The sequence below is a fragment of the Pempheris klunzingeri genome, chromosome 13 (assembly GCF_042242105.1).
Source record: "Pempheris klunzingeri isolate RE-2024b chromosome 13, fPemKlu1.hap1, whole genome shotgun sequence".
NCBI lineage: Eukaryota > Metazoa > Chordata > Actinopteri > Acropomatiformes > Pempheridae > Pempheris > Pempheris klunzingeri.
Genome location: NC_092024.1, coordinates 12,411,439 through 12,433,511, shown reverse-complemented (window position 1 = coordinate 12,433,511; position 22,073 = coordinate 12,411,439). Strand labels below are relative to the sequence as shown.

General features: G+C 41.5%; 1 protein-coding gene across 6 annotated transcripts in view; it reads left to right on the top strand.

Annotated features, from left to right (window-relative positions):
* Nucleotides 1-22,073, top strand: part of eml1 (EMAP like 1) — a 47,993-nt gene that overhangs the window by 19,789 nt on the left and 6,131 nt on the right. For 2 of the 6 annotated variants that reach the window (XM_070841798.1, XM_070841794.1), the window contains exons 2-13: nt 8,997-9,179; nt 9,425-9,478; nt 11,439-11,577; nt 14,177-14,305; nt 14,515-14,543; nt 16,376-16,402; nt 19,246-19,375; nt 20,316-20,465; nt 21,123-21,192; nt 21,454-21,564; nt 21,653-21,748; nt 21,882-22,016. In XM_070841798.1, the coding sequence (XP_070697899.1) occupies nt 8,997-9,179; nt 9,425-9,478; nt 11,439-11,577; nt 14,177-14,305; nt 14,515-14,543; nt 16,376-16,402; nt 19,246-19,375; nt 20,316-20,465; nt 21,123-21,192; nt 21,454-21,564; nt 21,653-21,748; nt 21,882-22,016 (1,253 nt within the window). The remainder of the gene's footprint in view (nt 1-8,996; nt 9,180-9,424; nt 9,479-11,438; nt 11,578-14,176; nt 14,306-14,514; nt 14,544-16,375; nt 16,403-19,245; nt 19,376-20,315; nt 20,466-21,122; nt 21,193-21,453; nt 21,565-21,652; nt 21,749-21,881; nt 22,017-22,073) is intronic. The other 4 variants (XM_070841796.1, XM_070841799.1, XM_070841797.1 and 1 more) reach the window with 4 other exon arrangements.

The following is a 22,073-nucleotide window of genomic DNA, read 5'->3' as shown; positions in this document are numbered from 1 at the left end:
GAAAAGACTTTTTTTTACAGTGAAAATCAACATTGACAACTAAAATCTTGCAGGAATTGTGAGCTTGCTGTTGATGTGTGGACAAAGCACAACCTACAGGTCTGACTCCACTGACCGTAGCTGTCTTGTTTTCATGTATACCAGGGATGAAAGGGCCTCATCACGCATAGATGATGTTGGGAAAAACACAGTGGAAGCACTGTCAGACAGAGATGTGTTTTAAACTGCTAAAACCTGTCTGTTAATTGATCCAACTACTGTCCAGTGTGATTTTATTGTAGTTGTTTGGCTCAGATTCAGTCCTGTCAGACCGTGCTGAGGGCCAACATGTATCAGCATTTCTTTGAGCTCTGTTTGTTTACCGCATCAAATCTTTCCATAGCTGCTCGGTCAGTAACTATTTTTTCTAACTGCTGAGCTCCTGAAAACTTCCAGAGCAGGATAACATGTTGTGTTACTATGACTACTAGCAACTATGCGCTGTCATGTCATTAGCTGCTGCATAACTGCATATTAAATAGATGTTTTGATACGGCGATTCTTCTTCTGTTTTGAACAGTTTCAATGATATGATAAATCTTGCAGCGTTCCCTCAAGACACCCACTTTGGGAACCACTGCTCTAAAGACTTTGGTCTATGCTCAAATTTAAGCTTGGACAGCCAACACTGTTGAGCTTAGCAGCTGCTGTTTGGTCCAATCAATCAGGAATTTAAACGATGGCTCAGGTCTTCTTAAAATTCCCCCAAACTATTTAAACCAACCATTTTTATGCAGCGTCCTTGGAAAAAACACTTCCAGCCAGAGAAACGCATGGTTATCTATTCAGATTTTTACTGCATTTAATTTATTAATTGAGTGAAGCAGGATACAGGATACATCCCACCTGTCCTCATCAGATGTGACCACAGAGAGCAAACAGATTTTAATGAGGTGGCCTTGTGAGATTTATTATTGCTCACTCAAGCTAAATATAGCTGGATGTGAGAGGCTCAGGTGTGTTTTTTGGGTGATGTCAAAGTTCTGTCTCTGAAAATAGACTGCATGTAGAAGCACACATGGCTAGTCGAGCGAGAACACAGAGAAGTAAATCATCACAAAATAACTCCTGTGATGCCATGAACATCACAGACATATAGCAGTGAGTGCATTAGAGGGCAGAGTTCAAGAATAGAAACACACCAAAAATGCCAATAACTAAAATCAGTTTTTAATATTTGTTGTATATTTGTGTAATGATCTTGTCTGCTGCCAACAGCGCCAGTGTATGTTCTCACCCCTCCAGATGGTAGAGATTCGATTGGCTGATGTTCAGGATGGTGCACACAGACTCTATCACTGTTATGAGTGTTAGACCATTCTCACACCATGGAAATCTGGTTTCCCTTAACAACACTGTTAGTGGATGGAACAACATGAGAGCGCACACACACGCACACACATCGGACAGAACAAGTGTCCCGCCTCCTGTTCCTTCCTGGTTGTTTGTTACTGAGGGACAAAGCCCTGTTTTATGTAGAGAAAGGTTGAGACTGAGAAAGAGGTCTGTGTCAGAGCCTGGAGTCACTGCCAAGCATGACTTAGTGCCTCTGTGGTCTGTTCCTTCCCTAAAAGTCGCAGAAAAAAGAGGGTCTGTCTTTCTTCAGCTTTTTTCATTTTTTGTCAAATTCTATTTTAGACTGTCTGATTAAATTTTATGGCTATCACAGGATTTAATGACAAAGCAGAAATGTAGAACATTGTCAAAGTTGCAAATTCATTGCCTTTTGGAATGGAAATATGGTGCTCACATGATTTGTGTACACCTGCACAACCACTAGGCAGACATGTTGCACTTAAAGGGTAACTACACCCTCAAAATCTGCTAAAATCCTCATCAAACACATTAGACCTCTGAATCTTACCTATTTAGTCACAGTAAGGGAAGAGACAGAGAATTTGGCTGAACCAAACTTTCAAATCCAACCTAATTTTGAGCAGAAAAAGCAGTTTTTACACACATTATATATTGGGAAAATCTGCTGTAATAACATCACAAGCTCACAAGAATCATTGTGATGATGTGCACAGTGCAAAAACATTGTTTTGTGTGTAGTTCCTCTATATCATGGTCCCTGCATGACTTCTTGATAGAAGTAAAATTTCCGGTTGCTGTAACTTGAAAGGTTGCCATTAATGTAACCTTGTCCAATGTGAGTCTAACCACTTTCTGCCACTTTGCAGAATAAAAGTCATTTAAAAGCCATTAAAGGCTCTGACATCTGCTGTATCATTTTCTGTGAATCCCTTGCGCATGTGAGGGTGATTTTAATCCAGCTTGGGAATGGCGGACTCCGCCACTAACGGTGGAAACTACTACACACTGTAAAGTCCATCCATCCTAATCCGTCTCTGTTTTCCTCCCACAGTCAATTAATTTCTAGCCTTGTTTCAAGACTCCATCCCACCACAGCTTTATGAGAGAGAGGGAGACAGACAAATAGAGAGAGAGGCAAAAGAGGTTAGAGATGAAGAGAGAGAATACAAATTCAGACTGCTGCTAAGCTCAAACCCCCTGAGTTTAGGGATCACTAGCATTGAGCAAGATCTGCTCCACATATCCAGCATAATCCCTCCGCCACACCGTGAACACTTCCTCTTTGACAGAGAAGACTATGTGTAGTATGTATGTGCATTTTGTGTTAGTGGAGAAGTTAGGAGTTATTCTGTCTCAACGGGCCATATCTGTCTACTTTATCTTCTTTTTCCTGGCTTTCTCTATCTTTGTGGCTCCTAGATTCCTCACACTGTCTCAGAAAGACTGTACCAAAATTACTGAGGTGGGAAAGGGGGTTAAATTTTATATTTCAGTTTTTAAAATTGATAGGCCATCCCCAGTATTATTATTGTTTCATTTGGACTTAGAAAAAAGAACTGAAACACTCTCCCCCTAATATCTCAAAATGTAGTACTGGGATGCTACAACTCTTTCAACTATTGATATCTATAAAAGGCAGAAGTGCAATTTTGGAGTACAATCAGCAAATTCCAAATTTATGGCAAATATGGCAAAAATCTGAAGGTGAATTATGATACAGGCCAACTTCATATGGCACATTTAACTCTTTAGTGAGAAGAAACCTGGACCAGAATGATCATTTGCAATTGTTTCATTCTTTTTTTACTATTATTGTCCAGCAAGTCTGAATTGCATGACATGTGTGTGAGGGTGTCGGTGCTTTGTGTGTGGGAGAGTATGTGTGATGGTGAGAGCTGTAAGGTGGATGGGGGACATTTGACCTGAGTTTGACCCCAGAAAGGATGTAGCTGATGGCAGGAAGGAAGGATTTAACATGTTCGTAGGAGGACAGTAGGATCTCTCGTGGGAGTCGTTTGGCCTCTCTTCATTCTCCTCTATGACCTAGACACACACTCTTTCTGACCTATACACACACACACACACACACACACACACACATTCACAGCTCCATCTTTCACCCTTTTATCCTTCTGTCAGTCTCTGTGATTGTTCAGTGCTCTGGTTTTGACACGAAAACAGTCTGTTCCTGCCATGTTTCCCTCCCTCTGCCAACACTGTCTGTCTGTCTTCTCCTCTTTAATCTGCACTCAGGTTGTGCGTGAGGGCTTCCCCTTCTCTGATCCACCTCAGTCTATTTATAGGTGCTAAGCCCCAGTCCAGCAGGAGCCATCAGGCGCAGCTTGTAAACCAAGCGTCTGTCTCCCTAATCTGGCCAGTTGATTAGCTAATACACTACTGTCAGGTCATCCAGTGTCCGCAGCAGCCGACACAGGATTGATGACACTTTAACTAACTGTGTCTTTCTCCTCTTCTTCTTCAATCTTTAACTCAATTGGTTTTGCAATTTTTCATTCTGCTGACATGATGGATGATTTCAATCAAGCCTGGGGCAGACTACAATTTTCTTAATGCTGCAATTTAAAACATGACATTCTTTTACTTTGCATAATATAAAAATATATTGTGCAACATACATTCATATTATTTTTACTCTTTATTCTTGCTAGCAGCACAGCTCTATGGATGGAAATGCTGGTTTGTCAGTCCACTACTTTGGTCCAGACTGAAATACCTCAACAACTATTGGGCTTAATTGTGTAAAGATATTCATGATCCCCAGAGGATGAATCCTAGTGCCTTTGGTGATCCTCATCCTGGTGATGAGTTTGACATTTGTCGCTTAGAGGGAAATGTCTTGACACTCATTTCACGATTGCCATGAAATTTGGTACATATGCATTCATGGTCCCCAGAGGATGAATTGTAATCACTCCAGTGACCTTCAGCTTGCCTTTACTCAAGTGTCCATTGCTGTGGTTTATGACCAAATACCTACAAAACAAATGGCATTCCCAACAGCACCAGCTGTTCTTTGTGTGTTTAGCACTGTTTAGCAAATGTTAGCATGCTAACTTAAGATGGTCAACATGGTAAACAATGTATGCTTAATGCCAGTAAGTACATCCTCAGAAAGCTATTAGCACGTTTCTCATTTCACTCTGTCTCCATCTTGTCCCACTACCTTTCTCTCTGTCTGTCTCTAAATCACAACCGTCTTTCTTTCTTTGCATAAGATTAAATGCTGCATGCCACGCGATAATGATTAGGTCCAGACCTCTATTAGTGAAGCCAGCAGCTGACTGAAGTTGGGTTGTTTAATAAGTGTGATTCATTGGTCTTGGGAGAAATGGCTTTCCTGAAGGCACAATCTGTAGTAGCTGAGCTGGCACTGTGGCAACACACCACCTGGCCATGTGCATTCATGTTATGAAATTAAACCCAGTCGGCAACGTCCAGTTTGCTATCTGCATCCAGCAAGTAGATAGATGTGCCAGCAGTGTGGCATCAGCGCTACCTCTCTGTCTCTGAAAAACAGGAATTGTTGTCATAATGTTGTGACAGGCCGTTTCCTGCAGCCTCTTGTTTCTTTGATCTGTTGGTTGTCAGCAAACACTGCTTGTGGTTTTTTCGTAACCCCCCATTGTGGCATAGCGTGACCTGGCCTCTGAACTTTCCATCAAGGCAATTTAGCTTTATTGTTTGGCTTCGCCGCATCGCTGAGTGAAAAGAAAATAGACATCAATCACTCCGGTTGTCAGTGTGGTTATTGTCAAAGTGTGCAGGAGAACTCGAACACATGGTGAGACAGCAGGTACCATGACATTTCCTCACAGGGAACTTCCTTAACGTCATTTTCTTTTATTCCTAGAGTGTTTATTTATATTCATATCCTCTCGTGTGTGTTTTTCTCATATGTGGAAGTACAACTGAAGGACGCCAGACAGCTCAAATCCACACTGGGCTGCAGAAGATATTTTATGCATGAGGTTGCCGTGTATTGCTCAAAATGCGAAAGTGCTCTGTCTGTGGGCTGATACATTTACCCAGCACTATTTTCACTCCTTCAGGGTATTGATCTTCATGGCTGATGAGAGTGCAGAAGGGGGGAAATGGGTCAGAGCATGTGTGCATGCTCCAGTGTTCATTATTGGTGGCAATGAGGTCAGTAAATGACTCAGGAATAATGTGGAGATGAAAGAAAGGGCGGGTGTGGTTACTATGGGGCAGAAAAAATGAGCTGAAGAGAGTCCCTGTGGCTGAAGTGATGGACAAGCACTTAAGCAGGCAGGTGGTCCTGGCACAATGACATGGCCTTGCAGGGGAAGGTAATAGGGAGCAGTGCGCCACCATGCATTAAGGTGGGCAGATAGAGGGGCTCAGAGATCCGTCTCGGATTTATGACCCAGCCACATATTGAGCAGATAATGAAACAAGGACAGAAAAAGAAAGTCAGAGAGACGCTCTGGCAGAGAGGACTGGCAGAAATTAAGTAATTTACGCAGCCGTCTGACAGGTGTGAATAGAGCACCAGAGTGAGAGGAGATTGGTGGGGTGTAATGATCTGCTTTTGTGGGGATGAAAGCGAGACACAAGCGCCCAGGGGCGTTTGTGCTGATGGATTTGTTGTTAAATGAAGATTGACATCTTACTGATTCTGACTCCCTGGACAGAAATCATGTGACCCGAGCCCCGGAGAGTGCTGTCACATCAAGAGCAAATTTAGCCGCATCCACACTGACTGTGCTGCGGTCACGTCAGTGTAACACTATCAACACACATCCTGCCATGAAAACAATCACAAAATTTGTCCTTTTCTGATTTCTACCCTGCTTGCGAACATGTTACTGGGTGTCAACTTACCCCAGAGGGTGGCAGACGGAGGATGTTAGCCCAGAGCTGGGGAATCACGGCCGTGACAGCCAGTCATTGTATCTCTACGACTGATGGTATCATGCTGCCATTGTGTCAGTGTTGGGAGCAGACCCACAACAGATGTTGAACAGATAATAGAGGCTTTATCTCTGGTTATTCACTCTGTGACACACATGTGAATATGAACAAGGATTGCTTCAAAGAAAGTGTCTCAGGTGAGCAGAAAGTTATTAAGATCCAGCTTTATCTCTGGAAAAGGCTTTGTCAGTGTTTGTGTAAATGAAGAAGTGAGACTGGTGCAGTGTGTCATGAAAGATAAAAACATTTTATTTTGAGTAGAAATTGGTCTATAGGTGAATATGAGCATATAAACTAAAGCAGACTTTTTTTTTCATAGTACTTCACTGCTGGGAGTGTAATGTTTTAGATTTTGGACCTGCAGTTTTCATCTGACTCCATTTCCACAGATGGGGGGTTTTCATTATGGAATCTCACTGGGTGGGTTGTTTCAGTGAAATCGATGTCGTTTTTGTTCGTCCAACAAGTTTTTCATCACAAGACACCAGTAATGGCTGTGAAAATGACTGATGGGGTTCCAGCAAAATCAAACATGGCAATGGAGGACGCTTGTATGTGTGTGTGTGTATGTGTGTGTGTGTGTGTATACACACCTATAGCTGGTATGTTTCTTTGTGAATAGTAATTGGTTGATTCAGAAATTCTGAGTCTGCTCAGATTTCTATTATTTTCTGCTACAAGCATCAAGCGTCTCATCTGCCTAATGCACCCATTTACCATCCCGTCTCATCGAGGGTCTCCCTGACTAAAACAATTCATAACCAGCTAAAAAGCGGATTTTGCTCACTAATGGAATTTGTCCACTCGTAAAAAAATCTGTGAAATTGCTTTTCCAACATGTTCTGCCAATTAAATTAAAACGACTTCATTGCACCTTGTGGGATTATAGACTTCTGAATACTTGTTGTCATGCATAAATAGTGTATCGAAACAAGAGTGATGTTCATGTAATCAAACAGACTCTAGTATCACATTATTCTTGATTATTTCAATCAAGAACTAACTTTGTCAGATTTTTGTGGTGTAATGATGGATCTGCTTGAAATGTCTGACTGCATGCTTTTTGGGTTTTTCTACCAAAATATGCAAAATTTCAGCATGACATTTTACAAAGGAAAGAGACTGTTTCTAAATGCTTTTCAACTGACTGAAATAGTTTTTTATTGGCAACATTGACTAATTTACTGTATGTTAATCATTTGTCAAGTACAACTAAGTAACACCTTTGCTGTTCAGCTGGAAAATCACATTTGCTAACAAGTTAGGTATACCGAAAAGATTATTATTTTTTTACCCACAGAGAGGCTCTGTGTAGGGATGCCCTGGATCCCCTGAGCATTTTTTGTTTATCTAAGAGACTCAGATGCTCAACACACAGCTTTGCTTTCATCACATCGTCTGAATTCAGACACATTTCAATGTGATTAAAGCACTGTTGTACTCGATAGTTTAAGAATGTTATTTACAGAAGTCAATAGCCTCCTCAGATTTTAATAATGTTACCAGGCAGTCGGGATTCAGCTCAGGTTCTCAGAAGGAACACAGACCGCAGATCTGCCTAATCACCAGATGCCTGCTCCCTAATGCATAATGCATCAGACTGTTATTGCAAGTCTGCAGGGAAAACACAGCAGTGATTTACATTAATATTTCATCAAGCCACCGTGACATCAAAGTGTTAATGGAGGAGACCTTGCATGTGTGTGTGTTTGTGTGTGTGTGTGTGTTATCATTAATGAAGAGGACCCTGGTGGCCGGTGCTTGGCCTTTTATCGGGGTGTCAGGTGCAGAGGTGATAATAATGTGTTAAGTTAGTTTAAACTCAAAGAACACACAGAAAGGCATGGTTCAACAGGTTCATGAATAAAAAAAGTTTTAATAGAAAATCAGTCAGTGCTTTGAATCATGCAAGGCTTTAACAGACCGTCTGACAGTCTGAAAGTATAAAGCTAATAGTGTGAAAGCTTGCGGTTTCTATTCTATCCCCTTCCTCTTTCTATGCTTTTTTCTCCACCTGCACCAATTAAAAGTAAAAACAGTTGATAGCCGAATCAAAAACCCAACAAGGGTTGCATTTTCGGATGGTAATAATTACATAAACTCCTTATATTCCTTAACAACACAGACATGATCCAGGACGGGATATTTAAACAAAAATGTCAAAAGGATGTAACCAATTAGTTGGAAATAACAATATGAATAAATGAAAATATTTTAAAAGATGAGAAAATTCAGAAAGTAACAAAATCCATCCAAACATCACCTCTAAAGCTCATTAATTAACCTGTCATAGCTTGTTTCAAACAGGAATCCTGAAAGTAAAGACAACAAGTTCTGGTTTTACGAGGAGTTATGGGACTATTTCTTGGCTGGGAGCAATAACCTCCTTTGTTATGTTTGGACAGAACCAGGCAAGCCTTCCTCCTCTTTCAAGTCTAAATGCTAAGCTAAACTAACTATCTTCTGGCTGTAGCGTCATATCAACCACACAGACATGAGAGTGGTGTCGATTTTCTCATCTAAATCCAATCCAATCACAAAAACCAATAAGCATATTTCTCAAAATGTTGAACCTCTGAAACAACAGTAGACAGCACTGACTGACTTACTTATGTTTGAAATTATGTGCAATTATGTGGCCACTATGTTTTGCACACCTCTGACCTGAACTCACTGTGTTTCCTCAGATGACAGTGCATCAGCAGCCAGCAGTATGGAGGTGACCGACCGCATCGCCTCCCTGGAGCAGAGGGTCCAGATGCAGGAGGATGAGATTCAGCTGCTAAAGTCCGCTCTGGCCGATGTTGTGCGCCGGCTCAACATGTCTGAGGAGCAGCAGGCCATGGGGTCACGCAGAGGACCCACCAAAGGTAACATACATAGTGTACACTTCTTCTGAAGTGCTGAGCGACAAGGTCAGCAGGTTTTGTGGTTCTTGGTGGTATCCTTTTTCTCTTTTTCCACGTTGTTCTCTCTCTTTCCTGATGACGTTTCCTTCAAATCTCACTTATGTCCTTCCTCTGACTAGTTGTCTATCTCCTCTTCCTCTCCCTCCTGTCCTCCCTCCTTCTGGACTGTGTTGTGTTGTTAAACGTGTCGTGCGTCACGTGTATAGACCCTGCTTTGATGAGAAAGTCTCCCTCAGCAGACAGCAATGTTGGGAAGCCAGGTAGGCCGACTGTGAAGTCTGTCTGCACTAACCAGGCCTGGTGTTGTGTTTGCAGAAAGCACATTTCAGTCACTGCCTGCTGGAATTATGTTGTATATAGTATTTCACAAGGAAACACACAGTTATTTCAGTACTGCACTGCCTGAAGTCAATGCACTGTGAACTGAGTCTGAAAACAGAAAGACATTCATTGTTAACCAGGGGACATTTGTGTCTGTGGTGGACTGTGACGGCTTAGTGAGAATAAACTGCTAAGCATCCATTTTTTTTGTTTACCTCTGTGTATGCAACCTTTCTATTAAATGCCAAACCCCCCCCATTAAAAAAGAAAGATATATTTAGTTGTTCTCGTGCTGAAAATTGCCATAAGATAATTATGTGAAGTCAAATGGAGAAAATAATAGGAACACCTGGCAATGTAGCACAATCCTCCACATATTATAGTCTCCCCCAGAAGTTATTATAAAGGATTAGTTTACAAGAGTGGCATCAATCCTCTTATCTAACCCTCGGAAAGAGAGTGAATAAGCATATTTCCTTTAAATTAGAGTTAGAACAACACCTCTCCGACACAGTCTCTGATTACCGCCTACAAAGGAGGTTTCCTCACAAATAAAATAGGCACAACTCTTCACATGATCACAGAATAAAAAAGCACTGAACATAATAGATTGTCTGATGATACTGTTTTCTGTGTTTGTGCTGTTTGATTGTGTAGAAATGCTGCATGTGTCGATTTTCAGCCGAGGTGTGTTTCATACAATCTGTCTCTCAAATAGCACCTTCTCCTGATCGAGTCTGCATGTGAAATCATTTGCACTTTGGGCCTTTTTTTACGATTATGATTCTGAGCTGCTGCCAGTTTCAGTCTCCGGAGTGACTGACGGATGAAGTTTCAGTTTGATTTGGGAGCTGAAGGATGACTCAGAAGACTCAGAGCTGCTTTCCCTTATTGTTCCCTGCTGTTAGCTGAAGAGAGCCAGCAGCCTGCTCCCCTCTGCTAAAGTGCAGTGATCTGCTTCAGTAGGATTAACATGCAGACTGCATTTGGACTCACATCGGAGCAAACAGACATATTCATCTTCTTTAACATGCTAACAAAATTACAACCTCAGTTTGCCCCTGCTGCGTAATTACTACATGAAAGATAACGGAGCAATTTCTGTGTGTGTAGGCCTGAGTGTGTGTGTGTGTGTGTGTGTGTGTGTGTGTGTGTGTCTGTGTGTGTGCGTGTGCCTGCAGGATGAAAAAGGGTCTATTAAATATTTATCACTGCAGATAAAGCAGCAGCTTGGATTTGTTATTCTGGGCTAGCATGAGTGGCATGCGTGCTGTGTGTGAATGTGTGTGTGCATGCTCCTTTTGTGTTGTCAGATGATTTGTAAATGTTTATCATCTATATGGAAAAATGTTAACAGATTAGGGGGAAAAAAGCATCGAGTTAAGCTAATTCATATTGTTGTGCTGCCTCTACTTTTGTCCTTATGATATATCACACTGTAAACATTTAAATTCTCTCTCTCTCACTGAAGAGCAGGATGCAGGGGGAGTGTTTTATGTGTGATTTCAAAGGTTGCAGAGCTTAATCGTTGCACTATATATCAGTTAGTGATTACCATTATCATTTGATTAATAAACAACAAGCAAGAAAGAAATCCCCCTAGAAACAGGCATAAACAGTGAGCGATGATTACCAACCTGTAAGTCCGGTGCATCCTGGGAGGCTTTGCGCTGCATATGGGATTCTACAGTATGTTTAAATCCAGCTTTATACAGATTTTTACCTAATTTCAAAAGTCTTCAAGATAATATTGAACATTGGGAAATGCCATTTGTTTCCAGCGATCTGTAGCTGCTCACTCTCGCATGTTATCTTAATGACACTACATCAGTTGACCCTGATACCGGTCTCATATCTTTTTTTCTGAACATGCCCTGCTGTTGTTCTGTTTTCTTCCAGCCAGGCCAATGATTGCCACCCTGCCGTTACGACCCACAGTAAACAACGGGACCATCCTACCAAAGAAAGGCGGCGGCACTCTGCCCTCCCCATCTGGATCTGGATCCAGGAAGGACATGAGCTCAACAGCCAACAAGAGGTGAGGAGAAGAAAACTAGTCCCCATCCAGCCTACGGATCTTAGTGGAGTGTTTTTCTGTGAAAGTCAGTACATCTTTTGGTGTGTCTTTTGACCTTCATGCCTCGTGAACACTCTTGTAAACATGCTAAATCCAGACATAGCTGCATGTAGGCCAGGTCTTGTATACATTGCATTTCTAGACATTTTATTTGTTTCAAGGCTTTTTCTGGTTCTGTCTGTCTGTGCCATGTCAGATAATTCGTATCATAAATTGTCAAATTTTCTGGCTTTTTATCAACCAAAGTGACTGACATTTAACAAGGCTGGTCTCTGCTTCTCTGTTGTGTGTTTGTGCGTTTACACATGCATGTGGAGCACAGGTTATCAATCTTGCCTGTCAACATAACAATAGCCTTTTCCCATCTCTGGATGACATTACCATAATCAGATGAAGCTCAGCAGACAGCAGAGACCAGCTACAGTTAACTCCCCTGTGGCGCTGTTTCCTTTATTTTCCATGTGTTTACTTTTAATTCTGCTCCGGGGATGTTTTCCGATACTGAAGGTTGATACTTTTGATGCTCGCTGGCTCTCACCTTGAGGTTTACTGGGATGGTTGATAGAAACAAACCACAAACACCAAGTGAGTCGGTATCAATACCGACCAATGTGATTTTCTTGGGTTTTGAACTTAACTGGTGTCTTTTTACGTTGTGACATCTTGACCTTTGAGCTTTCCAATTACCTTTTTGGCACTTTATCTGCCATTTCTCCACCAAAAATTTCTGAATTTTCCTCAGTTATATTTTCCAAAAATTTTACCTTCGTTTGTAATTTTCATCTCTCAATCTCAAGGCCTTCTGCAAAATGCCTAAAACAAATTCTAGTGGAGAAGTAATGAATCCATAATTATTTTATTTATTGTGAGTGTGGGTTGTGTGACTGACGTACAACAAATTGAAATATATTACGTGTAAAAACTACTGGAATGAGCCAATAAAATAGTTATTCTGTATAAGCTTTTAATTCCCTCCAGGTTGCTTAAACTCTGAAATGCCCAGAAAAAATACAAAGTACAAGATGGAAAGATAGAAATGGAGCTTATGACTCTTAAATTTAAACTTAAATTTAAACTTAGGACATCTTCTCCTCGACATCAAATTGCAGCAGTTATCGATAGCATATTTAATACTGCAGGGTGCAATACTTGAGTGACTGGTCATCGGTCATCAGTCGTCCCCTCTGTTTATCTCTGGGCTGTCTGTCTCTACCATCTTTCCTGTCTTGCATGTCCTCTGTCTTTGTCTCTCTCTGATAACTTGTATTTCCCAACTATGACATTATGTCCTGTTTGCGTCCCGTCCATCTACAATGTGATGTCCCGCCAATCTGTCCAGTTTGTCTTCTCTGTCTCGCACTACCAGAATTCTCTGCCTGCCGCTCAGGTGAGAGGATCACCAGGTTACAGTTAACGGATCAAAATCTAACATCATCACAGCTCCGATGCTAACCATTATTACACGGCTTTGTTTAATACCTGATTCTGACTGGTTCAGTTACAGCTTTCTACGGTCTGTTATTTATGTATAGCAATAAATCATTCTTAAATCAATAATAGAATCATTTTAAATCAGTATTTTAAGTCAAATTATTGATTAGTTTAGTAGGAAGCCATGTAATAAGCAGGATAATGTACAGCGAGAGGCACTCATTACTGCAGAGCGAACCCTGACACCCCGATCCGTGATGCAGGATCATTGTGCAATAATGAGTGCCCCTCGCTGTACGTTGACCCTTACCTATTAAATCCATCACCAGGTCACATGATAACTATGACACGTCCTTTCACCATTTCACTCACTAATAGTCACTGTTTGTTGTTTAAATTGTCTGTTTGTGTTGTTTACCATCTGTGGGATTAATCTGAACTGCAGAGTGGTCACAATCTCATCAGTGTTGGCATACACACAACAGCCTTCCCCAATGCCCTGTGGCCCAATTACTATGATTCCTCGTGGGATAACACAGCAAACAACAGTTTCTCTTTCTCTCTCTCTTCTTTCTATTCTATCCTGCTATTTAGTGAACAAACACACACAGGCTCTCCAGAAGGGATAACGGCCACCGGCCAGTTTTAGGGTTTGAATAGACTTTTCTCCCATAGGGTGGATTAGGTGACTGGGCCTACTGGCCATTGGATTGCTGATGGAGCCTTTTCATTGTTGTGAATAGGCAGGCTGTCTGCACCACCAATATGCAGATTTGCACAGGTCTGTGGTGACACTGTAGTTAAGATCACCAGAGTGGTATAAAGAGGGAGAATAGGTGTGAGAAAACAACAAATATCTATGTTTCTATGCAGTTCAGATTCTCTCTGACACTGTTATAAAGAGTCACTCCCTTTTCCTTTTTACTCTTTTTTTTTTTTTAAAAAAGATGAAGTAGATCTGAGCTGAATCATGAAATAAATACGTCTTCCCTCATAAGCTTTCAGAGGCTTTTGCCTGGATGAAATCTTTTTTTAGAAAAGCAGTATCAGGTAGTTTTATGACCTATTTCTTGTGCTTCTCACTCTCCCCTGTCTCTTTTTGCCTCTGTCCACCCTCCTCCCACCACAGCACTGTGAGGAGAGCCAACTCAAACGAACATGTGGGGACTCTCACTCGGAAAGATTCGGGAGATTCCAAGGGCAACCGAACCCGTGCCGGATCCACTGGGAGCAATTCCAGCGGCAAAAGAAGTGACAGGTAACACAGTTGAATCAACTTACCCCAGTCAGGGGCTCACACATTCATCTTCACTGTTACTGAGGCTTCCTGCCCACACGAGACAGGAGGCTGTTTGTGTTTTGAGTGGATTTTTCCACCTGATCTCTGTATAAAGCACTTTCAAATCAAAATGTTATGGTTTATGTGGAGGCTGGATGCAGAATGACAGCTGTCTGTTTACTTTGCAGCAAACAGAGGGATCCAGTGTTCAATGCAGGTAAGAACTAGAGGCCCTTTATGGTTCTGTAGCAGCTGTAATAGTTTCATGCTATGATACAACCCACTGAGAGCCATTTCACACCAGGTGCTCAGTGGCTCCCTGTATGAGTTAAAGCTCAATGCAGCAATCCTGTCAAAGCAAAGAATAATTTATTCATCTCTTCTATGGTTTCCAAAATAAGACAGAAAGAGATGTCAGTTATAATTTGAGTCAGTGCCTTGAACTGATTTCTGCACACAGAGGACCACTGAGGGAGACTCCACATCATGTTGTGTCTTTAACATCAGAGTCAAACCTTCCGTGATCCTTTCCTTCACATGTAACTAGTCTACTTCATCCATCACCACATCTTCATGTCCACACTTTCATTCATCTTTTCTGTTTTAACAAGATCTTTCTGTTGTTTAAATTGAACTTTAGTTGCGTATAATTTAATGTTTTTTTTATTACTGACTAATTCTGAATTTTTTCACTTTGGGTCTCATATTTACTCTCATAATTGTGGCCACTCTGACTATGGTTTGTAAAAACTTAGCCTCTTTAGGTAGCTTTATAGACATTACCATTATGACTATGATAGTGAGAATAAGACCCAGGTTGAAAAATACGTGACTTTCTCTTCAAGTTGTGACTGCTGTCTGGATCTGATGAGCCACACAGATGTATAGTGTTTCCAGAACAAGTAAAGCATCGAGTACACCCGTTTGTTCTTCAAACAAAAAGCAGGAAACACATGACAACAAGACAATGGGATTGAATATGAAATTAAATGACTATTGATCGGATTTTCCATCTGCAGCATGATATTGATTTTTGTGTAAATTGAACTGCTGTTTTTCATTTGGTTTACACACCTGGCTCCAGTTCAGTTTAGGCTGCATCCTAACAAAGCTCAGACTGCACACACTACCAGAGAGGCACATTCATTAAGAAAAATGTACGTCTTACTGATCCACCCCATCTAACAAACTACCTTTAGTACTGTTTTAGTTTGTTGTGCAATTACAGAAAATGTGATCCACTCATAAAACAAACTAATACATGTTATTTGTGTATTTGTAATCTGTAACCATCAGATTAAGAGGTAGAAATGTTAATGCGGTCAATATCCACAGTAATAAATCCTGTATTATTATGCAGCTGGTTAAGTCTAGCCTGTTCATGCAATTTAAACATCTCTAAGGCTGCCACTACCTGATGTGGGATGCTGATTAGTAGGAGAAAGTGAGCCACAGGATTAATTATTGCAACTGTACACCACTTATTGGACATTTGAATCAATTATCGACAAATAATCTGCATAGCAGCACAATCAGGACAGCATCATGGACATAACTTCCACTTGGTGATACTTAACCAATGCAAATGATAATTACAACAGTAAATTCTGCCAGTATAATGCTGACCTGCAATACACGAAGAGATTACATGCAAAGTGGATGTAACTAAATGTGCTGCAAGCCAGTGCAGGTTTGTTTGCCTCTTTTACTTCTATAGTTAGAAACAACAGTTTATTTGAAAAACTGCTAGAAGAATATACACTTTTTTTTTGCGTGTGTCTAAACAAAGGAAAAAAGGACAAATAGCCGAATAAATGCGACCACTCACCACATACAGTAGGGGTGGGACACAAGCATGCAGGAAATGAGCATTAATTCATTTAGACCATTAAGGAAGGAGCACTGATTCATTAGGAGCTCTATGGACAGAGCTGCTGTTCATTAACACCAGGAAACAGGAAGTGCACTCATGTTAGGACAGACCAGGAAGTGAGGAAGCCATGCCACCCCTCACCTGGTGCTTGTGTCTCTCTCTGTGACTTTTACAAGGGATGCGACGTGTGACCCACTGCAAAGGTAGGCTTCCCCCCGCCCCCTCCCATAAAGCCCCCCGGCCAACACAGCTCTCAGGACACTGCAGATGAATTGTTTTGATCCCTATACATGCAAAAAATATAATACGAACTCTTATTTTGAAATATTTAATTCATATCCTTTTCTTCCTACACATCTATCACATCTTGTGATATCTGAAAATTTAGAGATACCTGCACTGATCAGAGAGCTGTCCAGAGAGGGGCAGGAGTGGGTTTCCAAAGTGTGTGTGTGTGAAAGTTACCCTCCCTTTATTGTTTTGAGACTTAATTAACTAACACACACACACACACATCCTACCTAACTTCAACTGGGAGCTGCGTCAGAGTGTGATTGCAGTGTTTGCAGTTCACTTGTGTGTCTCCACACTTGTTGTTTAACTGCGGATAAAGCTGCTGCTTCACCAAACGCGTGTGTGTTTGCTCACAGCCACACTTTCTCTCATAGGCGTTTAGTCTCTGTCACCATAGTAACAACACAAAGATTTCTGACACTCGCTTCCTTGCAGTCGCTTTGAGTTTTTCTGCGAATGCTTGAATCCTTTGTTCTGAGACTTCTCGCTGCAGTTCAGAGCCAGTAGAGTTGCTGCTGCTCTTATTATCTTCCTGCCCTCAAAATGAGTATTTGCATTATAAACACATTCAGTCTTTTTTTTTGGGTAATTCCTATTGAAGTCTGTTTGATTTTACTGCTTGTAGTTTTTGCACATGGCCTGGAGTGTCGTCTGTTTGTCTGCACCCCCTTCGGCAATGTAGTCACAAAGCTGCCAAGAATTTAAGAAAGGCTGGAGTTAAAGCTCATTTCCTTACAGATATATTGCTGTTTACCCAGGCTCTTATTACAGAGGAGTGCATTCTTTTTATACCTCTGAAAGCATCTAGACCAGTGGTTCTCACCAAGCTTGGCTATGAAGCAGGGTGTGTTTGTGTCGCCTCATCACAGGTTGCATACAGTACATCTAATTGTTGTGAGCAGTGTCATCGGAGCGTAATTTCTCCCCTAAATCTCTCAGCTTGTTAGAGGCCTTAAGAAATACAACTAGGCAGTTTGTCACAAGACAAAAGCAAAGAATAGAGTTATGCCAGAATTATGTGCATGTAAAAAATGTATTAAAAAAATTCAAATTCATATTTTATTTCGGTAAGCTTCGGGGGAAATTACTTAGAATTTACGAACCTGTGAAATAAAAAGTGTCAAGTGTTTAGTGTCACTAAAAAAAGAATCCAACAGTAGATTTGTGTATCAAAGCATTATTGTCCTTCACTTCTGTCCCATTTATCATTCAGCGACCCACAGACTAATCTTGCGACCCCTCACATGGTCTCTGACCTCCAGGTTTGGAACCACTGGTTTAGATGAGCAAGAAAGAATTTTGAAAAGAACTGTATTAAGTTGACTTTACTTATACTTTACTTTATAACTGTTGCTTCAAAATAAGATCCCAGTGTTTGATTACAGCACTCAACATGCTGGTGCTTTATAATAGGAGTTCCCAAGTTTCCTTTTGGTAGTTTGTGTCTTACCAATTTCATGATGCTTTTACTAACTGTGACACAGAGAAACAGCCTTTACATCTGTCTAACTTATTCTACCAACCTCCTCCTTCGCCCTGCTTGCCCCTCTATGGCCCCCTCCACCCATACCGGCCCTGACAACCTCCACCACCCCTCTCCATCATCGGCTCCTCTGCTGTTGTCCCCATCTACATAATAGTCACAGTACAGATTTACCTCAGCCGCTCTGCCAAACGGACGGGGACCAGCGGCAGCCCCACGGCCTCTGCTGTAACGTCCCGTGCAGTCACCAACCCCCAACTAACCTCAGAAAGCAGCAAGGCCACCACGGCCAGAAAGGCCGGCGCCGCCAAGGTGCCACCGGTCAGAAGGACCCCGAGTTTTAACCTCCAGTTGAGAAAGTCAGGGAGTTTGTCTTCGTACTCTGCCCTTGATACACCCAGTTACCGCAGCCCGGTCAAGTCTCCCAGCCAGTACTTCCAGATTTGTTACTAGCTGAGTCCACAGAGAATAGCAACCCTCACTTCTCTAGATGTACTTGTTCATTCCAGTTATCAAGCTGTAATATGCACGAGCCTGTCAGTACAGAGCCAGATTCACCATTTTATATCACATCTGTACCATTAAAGCACCATATGGCCACTTATACCAAAGAAAGTTGCAGAGGGATAGCAGGTTCCCAATCTCACCCAGAAGTTCAGGTAATATAATGGACTTATGGGTAAGATTGGCAACTTGTTTTATATATCATATTTTTTTCTTCCGATGAGATTTCATTTTGTTTGTTTAGGCTCCGTTGATGTTTTCTGCACGAGTTCCTTTTCCGTGTTAGCATGTGTTATCTTGATGAGGATTTCTTATTACCCCCCCTTTTTCTAAGCTCTGGTCTGTTTTTTTTTTCATAACATTCGCATCGCTCTGCTTTTGTCTGCATTTTATGTCTGTTAACCTCTGCTCTGAGCTGAATATTCATGAGTTTTGTTTGCAGTTCATTTTGCGCTCTTTGTTGTCATAAGAATGTTTTTGAAATGACTAATAAAGTCTGCTAAAAAGCTAATTTGTTTGTGTTTGCAAATTTCTTGTCCTTTTCATAGCAAAAACCCACCATATCATGTCTCTCCATTATCCTCTAATCTTGTCACACATTCAACATTGTCACCCTTGTCATTCACATCATAATAACACATTGTACTCTGCTTCAGTGTCACGTCTGTGGTATTCGCATACTATCATAGATTCAAACTGACATAATTCCAGCAGTCACGTCTGTGTGAATATTATCTCATGGGTCTTTTCTGTTGCTTTTTCTAGAGGAAGGTTATGTGAAAATGTACTTAAAGGGACGTCCCGTCACCATGTACATGCCCAAAGACCAGGTGGACAGCTACTGCCTGGAGGCCAGAGCCGACCTGCCAAGCAACAAACTCAAACTGGACTGGGTGTATCCTTTCACTGCAGCTTGTGTGAGACCACCTTTTTATTTATTTCCTGAGGAAATAAAAACTCCTGCTTGTGGAAGTTTTGAAAACTAATCTTCTGAGGAGAGTAAATCCAGATTGGGCTGTCGTGTAGTGAAGAGAGGACGCTGACAAATGTGTCACCTCCTCTCTCCCTGCTTGTCACAGTGGATCTGTTCAGATGTTCATTTTCACCGTGTTGTGCTGCCACAATCAGAGCCGGGCTCATCACTCTGCAGCCTGCAGTGAGTAATAACCCGTGCTCAGCCGGCAGGCTGGGGCACAACCAGTCAGCAACTCCTCTTGTGGTATTTTATTTTTATTCTGTTTCATGTCGTGGTTCCTCTCGCTCGTCATTTGTTGATTAAAAAATGAATGTAGTGTGTTGTTCAGTCTAGCAGAAATCCAACAGGGGAAAACACATGAGGTAGACAAAGGAAGGATTAAATCTGAGGAGAGAAGCACACACACACACACACACACACACACACAGAAATAGACATGTGAACTATCGTGAACTACATTACAGATATAACAACCAACAGTGGATTTAATTAATGTTAATGTCAAACTGTGCTTTCTTCATTCTATTAAACATCAGAGTAAATGTGAATATTTATCACTGTCCCTAAACATTACACCTGCTGGTTGGAGTGTAAGGAGATGGATCCTTAAATGCAATTATTTTCATTATCGATTAATCTAAAATCTAAATTTATTCAGAAAACAGTCTCAAACAGACATGATTCCTAAAGTTCTGTCCAAAACCAAAAAATGTTCAGTTTACTATCAGAGAAGACAAAAAACCCAGCAAATCTTCAGAAGTGAAAAGCTGGAACTGGGGAATGTGTCACATGTTTGCTTGAAAAATAATTTGTTTGGATATTACTTTTGTTTCACTCCTTGACATTTTTGAACATCCAGTTACGGTTATCGTGGTCGAGACTGTCGCTCCAACCTTTACTTGTTACCCACCGGAGAGACGGTGTATTTCATCGCCTCAGTGGTCGTCCTGTTCAATGTGGATGAGCAGCTGCAGAGACATTACACTGGACACACAGATGACATCAAATGGTGAGAGACTCTAGGGGATTATAAAACACACACACACACACACACACACACACACACACACACTAACCTGAGGAACTACTTCCCCTGCAGCACAAATCACAAGCGTCATCACTTCTCCCTGGTGGACTTGATATTTACACCTTTTCCACAATCCTCACAGGCTGTGCAGTTTATTCACATCCCTTCTTGATATAGAAAAATGTATGGATAAAAATATGTATACAAAATTTGTTTGCATGCAGGCATGTCTGTGCACAAGCATGGAAATATGCCTGCAGGATAGTGTGAAGTGCAATGAGACCTTAAAAGGAGACATCCACGATTATAACATTACACTCTGGGGTTATGACAAGTTCAAATTATTAATGAACACTTTAGAAAGTGTCAGTGCTTTACACGTGCTGTGCATGTTGCTGCACCGCCGTACCTAAAGGAGGGTGAATTTATCTTAAACTGTCTCATTTCCCCCTCAAATTAGCGCAGACAGGTTTACTGATGTGTGGTAGCTAATGTGAAAATCATATTCATAGCTTTAAAAACCTCACTCACCGAATGCAGCCTTTCATGTTCTTGCTCATCTTTATTCAAATGCACCTTTTGATGTTGAAAGGCCTTTAACTGGTTTCATGTGTGCTTTAATGTCTTTCTCTTCACCAGCCTGGCCGTCCACCCTGATAAGATCACCATAGCAACTGGACAGGTGGCGGGCACCTCTTCAGATGGAAAAGTAAGGGAGGTCTCTTATTGATATCTCACCACATTAGTTTGTCGTGTGCTGTATTACCAGAGCGAGGAGTTATGACTTTGCTATTTTCTTGAAAGACGCAATGTTTATCCAGCTCATGCAGACTATTCTATTTTCAAACCCAGCCAAGCTGCGGAACCACATTCACTCTGTATTCACTTATATGTTCATTAAATTCAGCGAGTGCTTCAGTAAACCTCACATTGCATCATTCTGATGATTGTGTGGTTTTTTTCTTGGCAGCAGCTTGCTCCTCATGTCCGTGTGTGGGACTCTGTTAGCCTCAACACACTCCACGTTCTGGGAACAGGCTTCTTTGACCGAGCTCTGGTCTGCCTGGCTTTCTCCAAGTCGGTAAGGGAGCACCACAGACACACCTAACAAGGAAGAATTTAATTTCTGGTATGTTTTTGACTGTACTTGGGATTGTGTCTCTTGTTAGAATGGAGGAAACACACTGTGCGTCGTAGATGACTCCAATGACCACGTCCTCTCAGTCTGGGACTGGCAGAGAGAGGACAGACTGGCTGAGGTCAAGGTGTGTGTGTGTGTGTGTGTGTGCATGTGTGTTAAATACATCCTAACATCCCGTTTAGATTATTTTTCTATTAAAGATGTACACACGTAGTTTTAACAACTCACTGTCTTGTGTTTCATGTGTTTTGGTTCAGTGCTCCAACGAGTCGGTGTTTGCTGCAGACTTTCACCCGACAGACAGCAACATCATAGTGACCTGTGGCAAGTCCCATCTTTATTTCTGGACCCTGGAGAAAGGAATGCTGGTGAAGAAGCAAGGATTGTTTGAGGTAGGACACCAGACGGTTTCCCATATGATAGGCCAATACCGTGAAGCAATAAAGTTT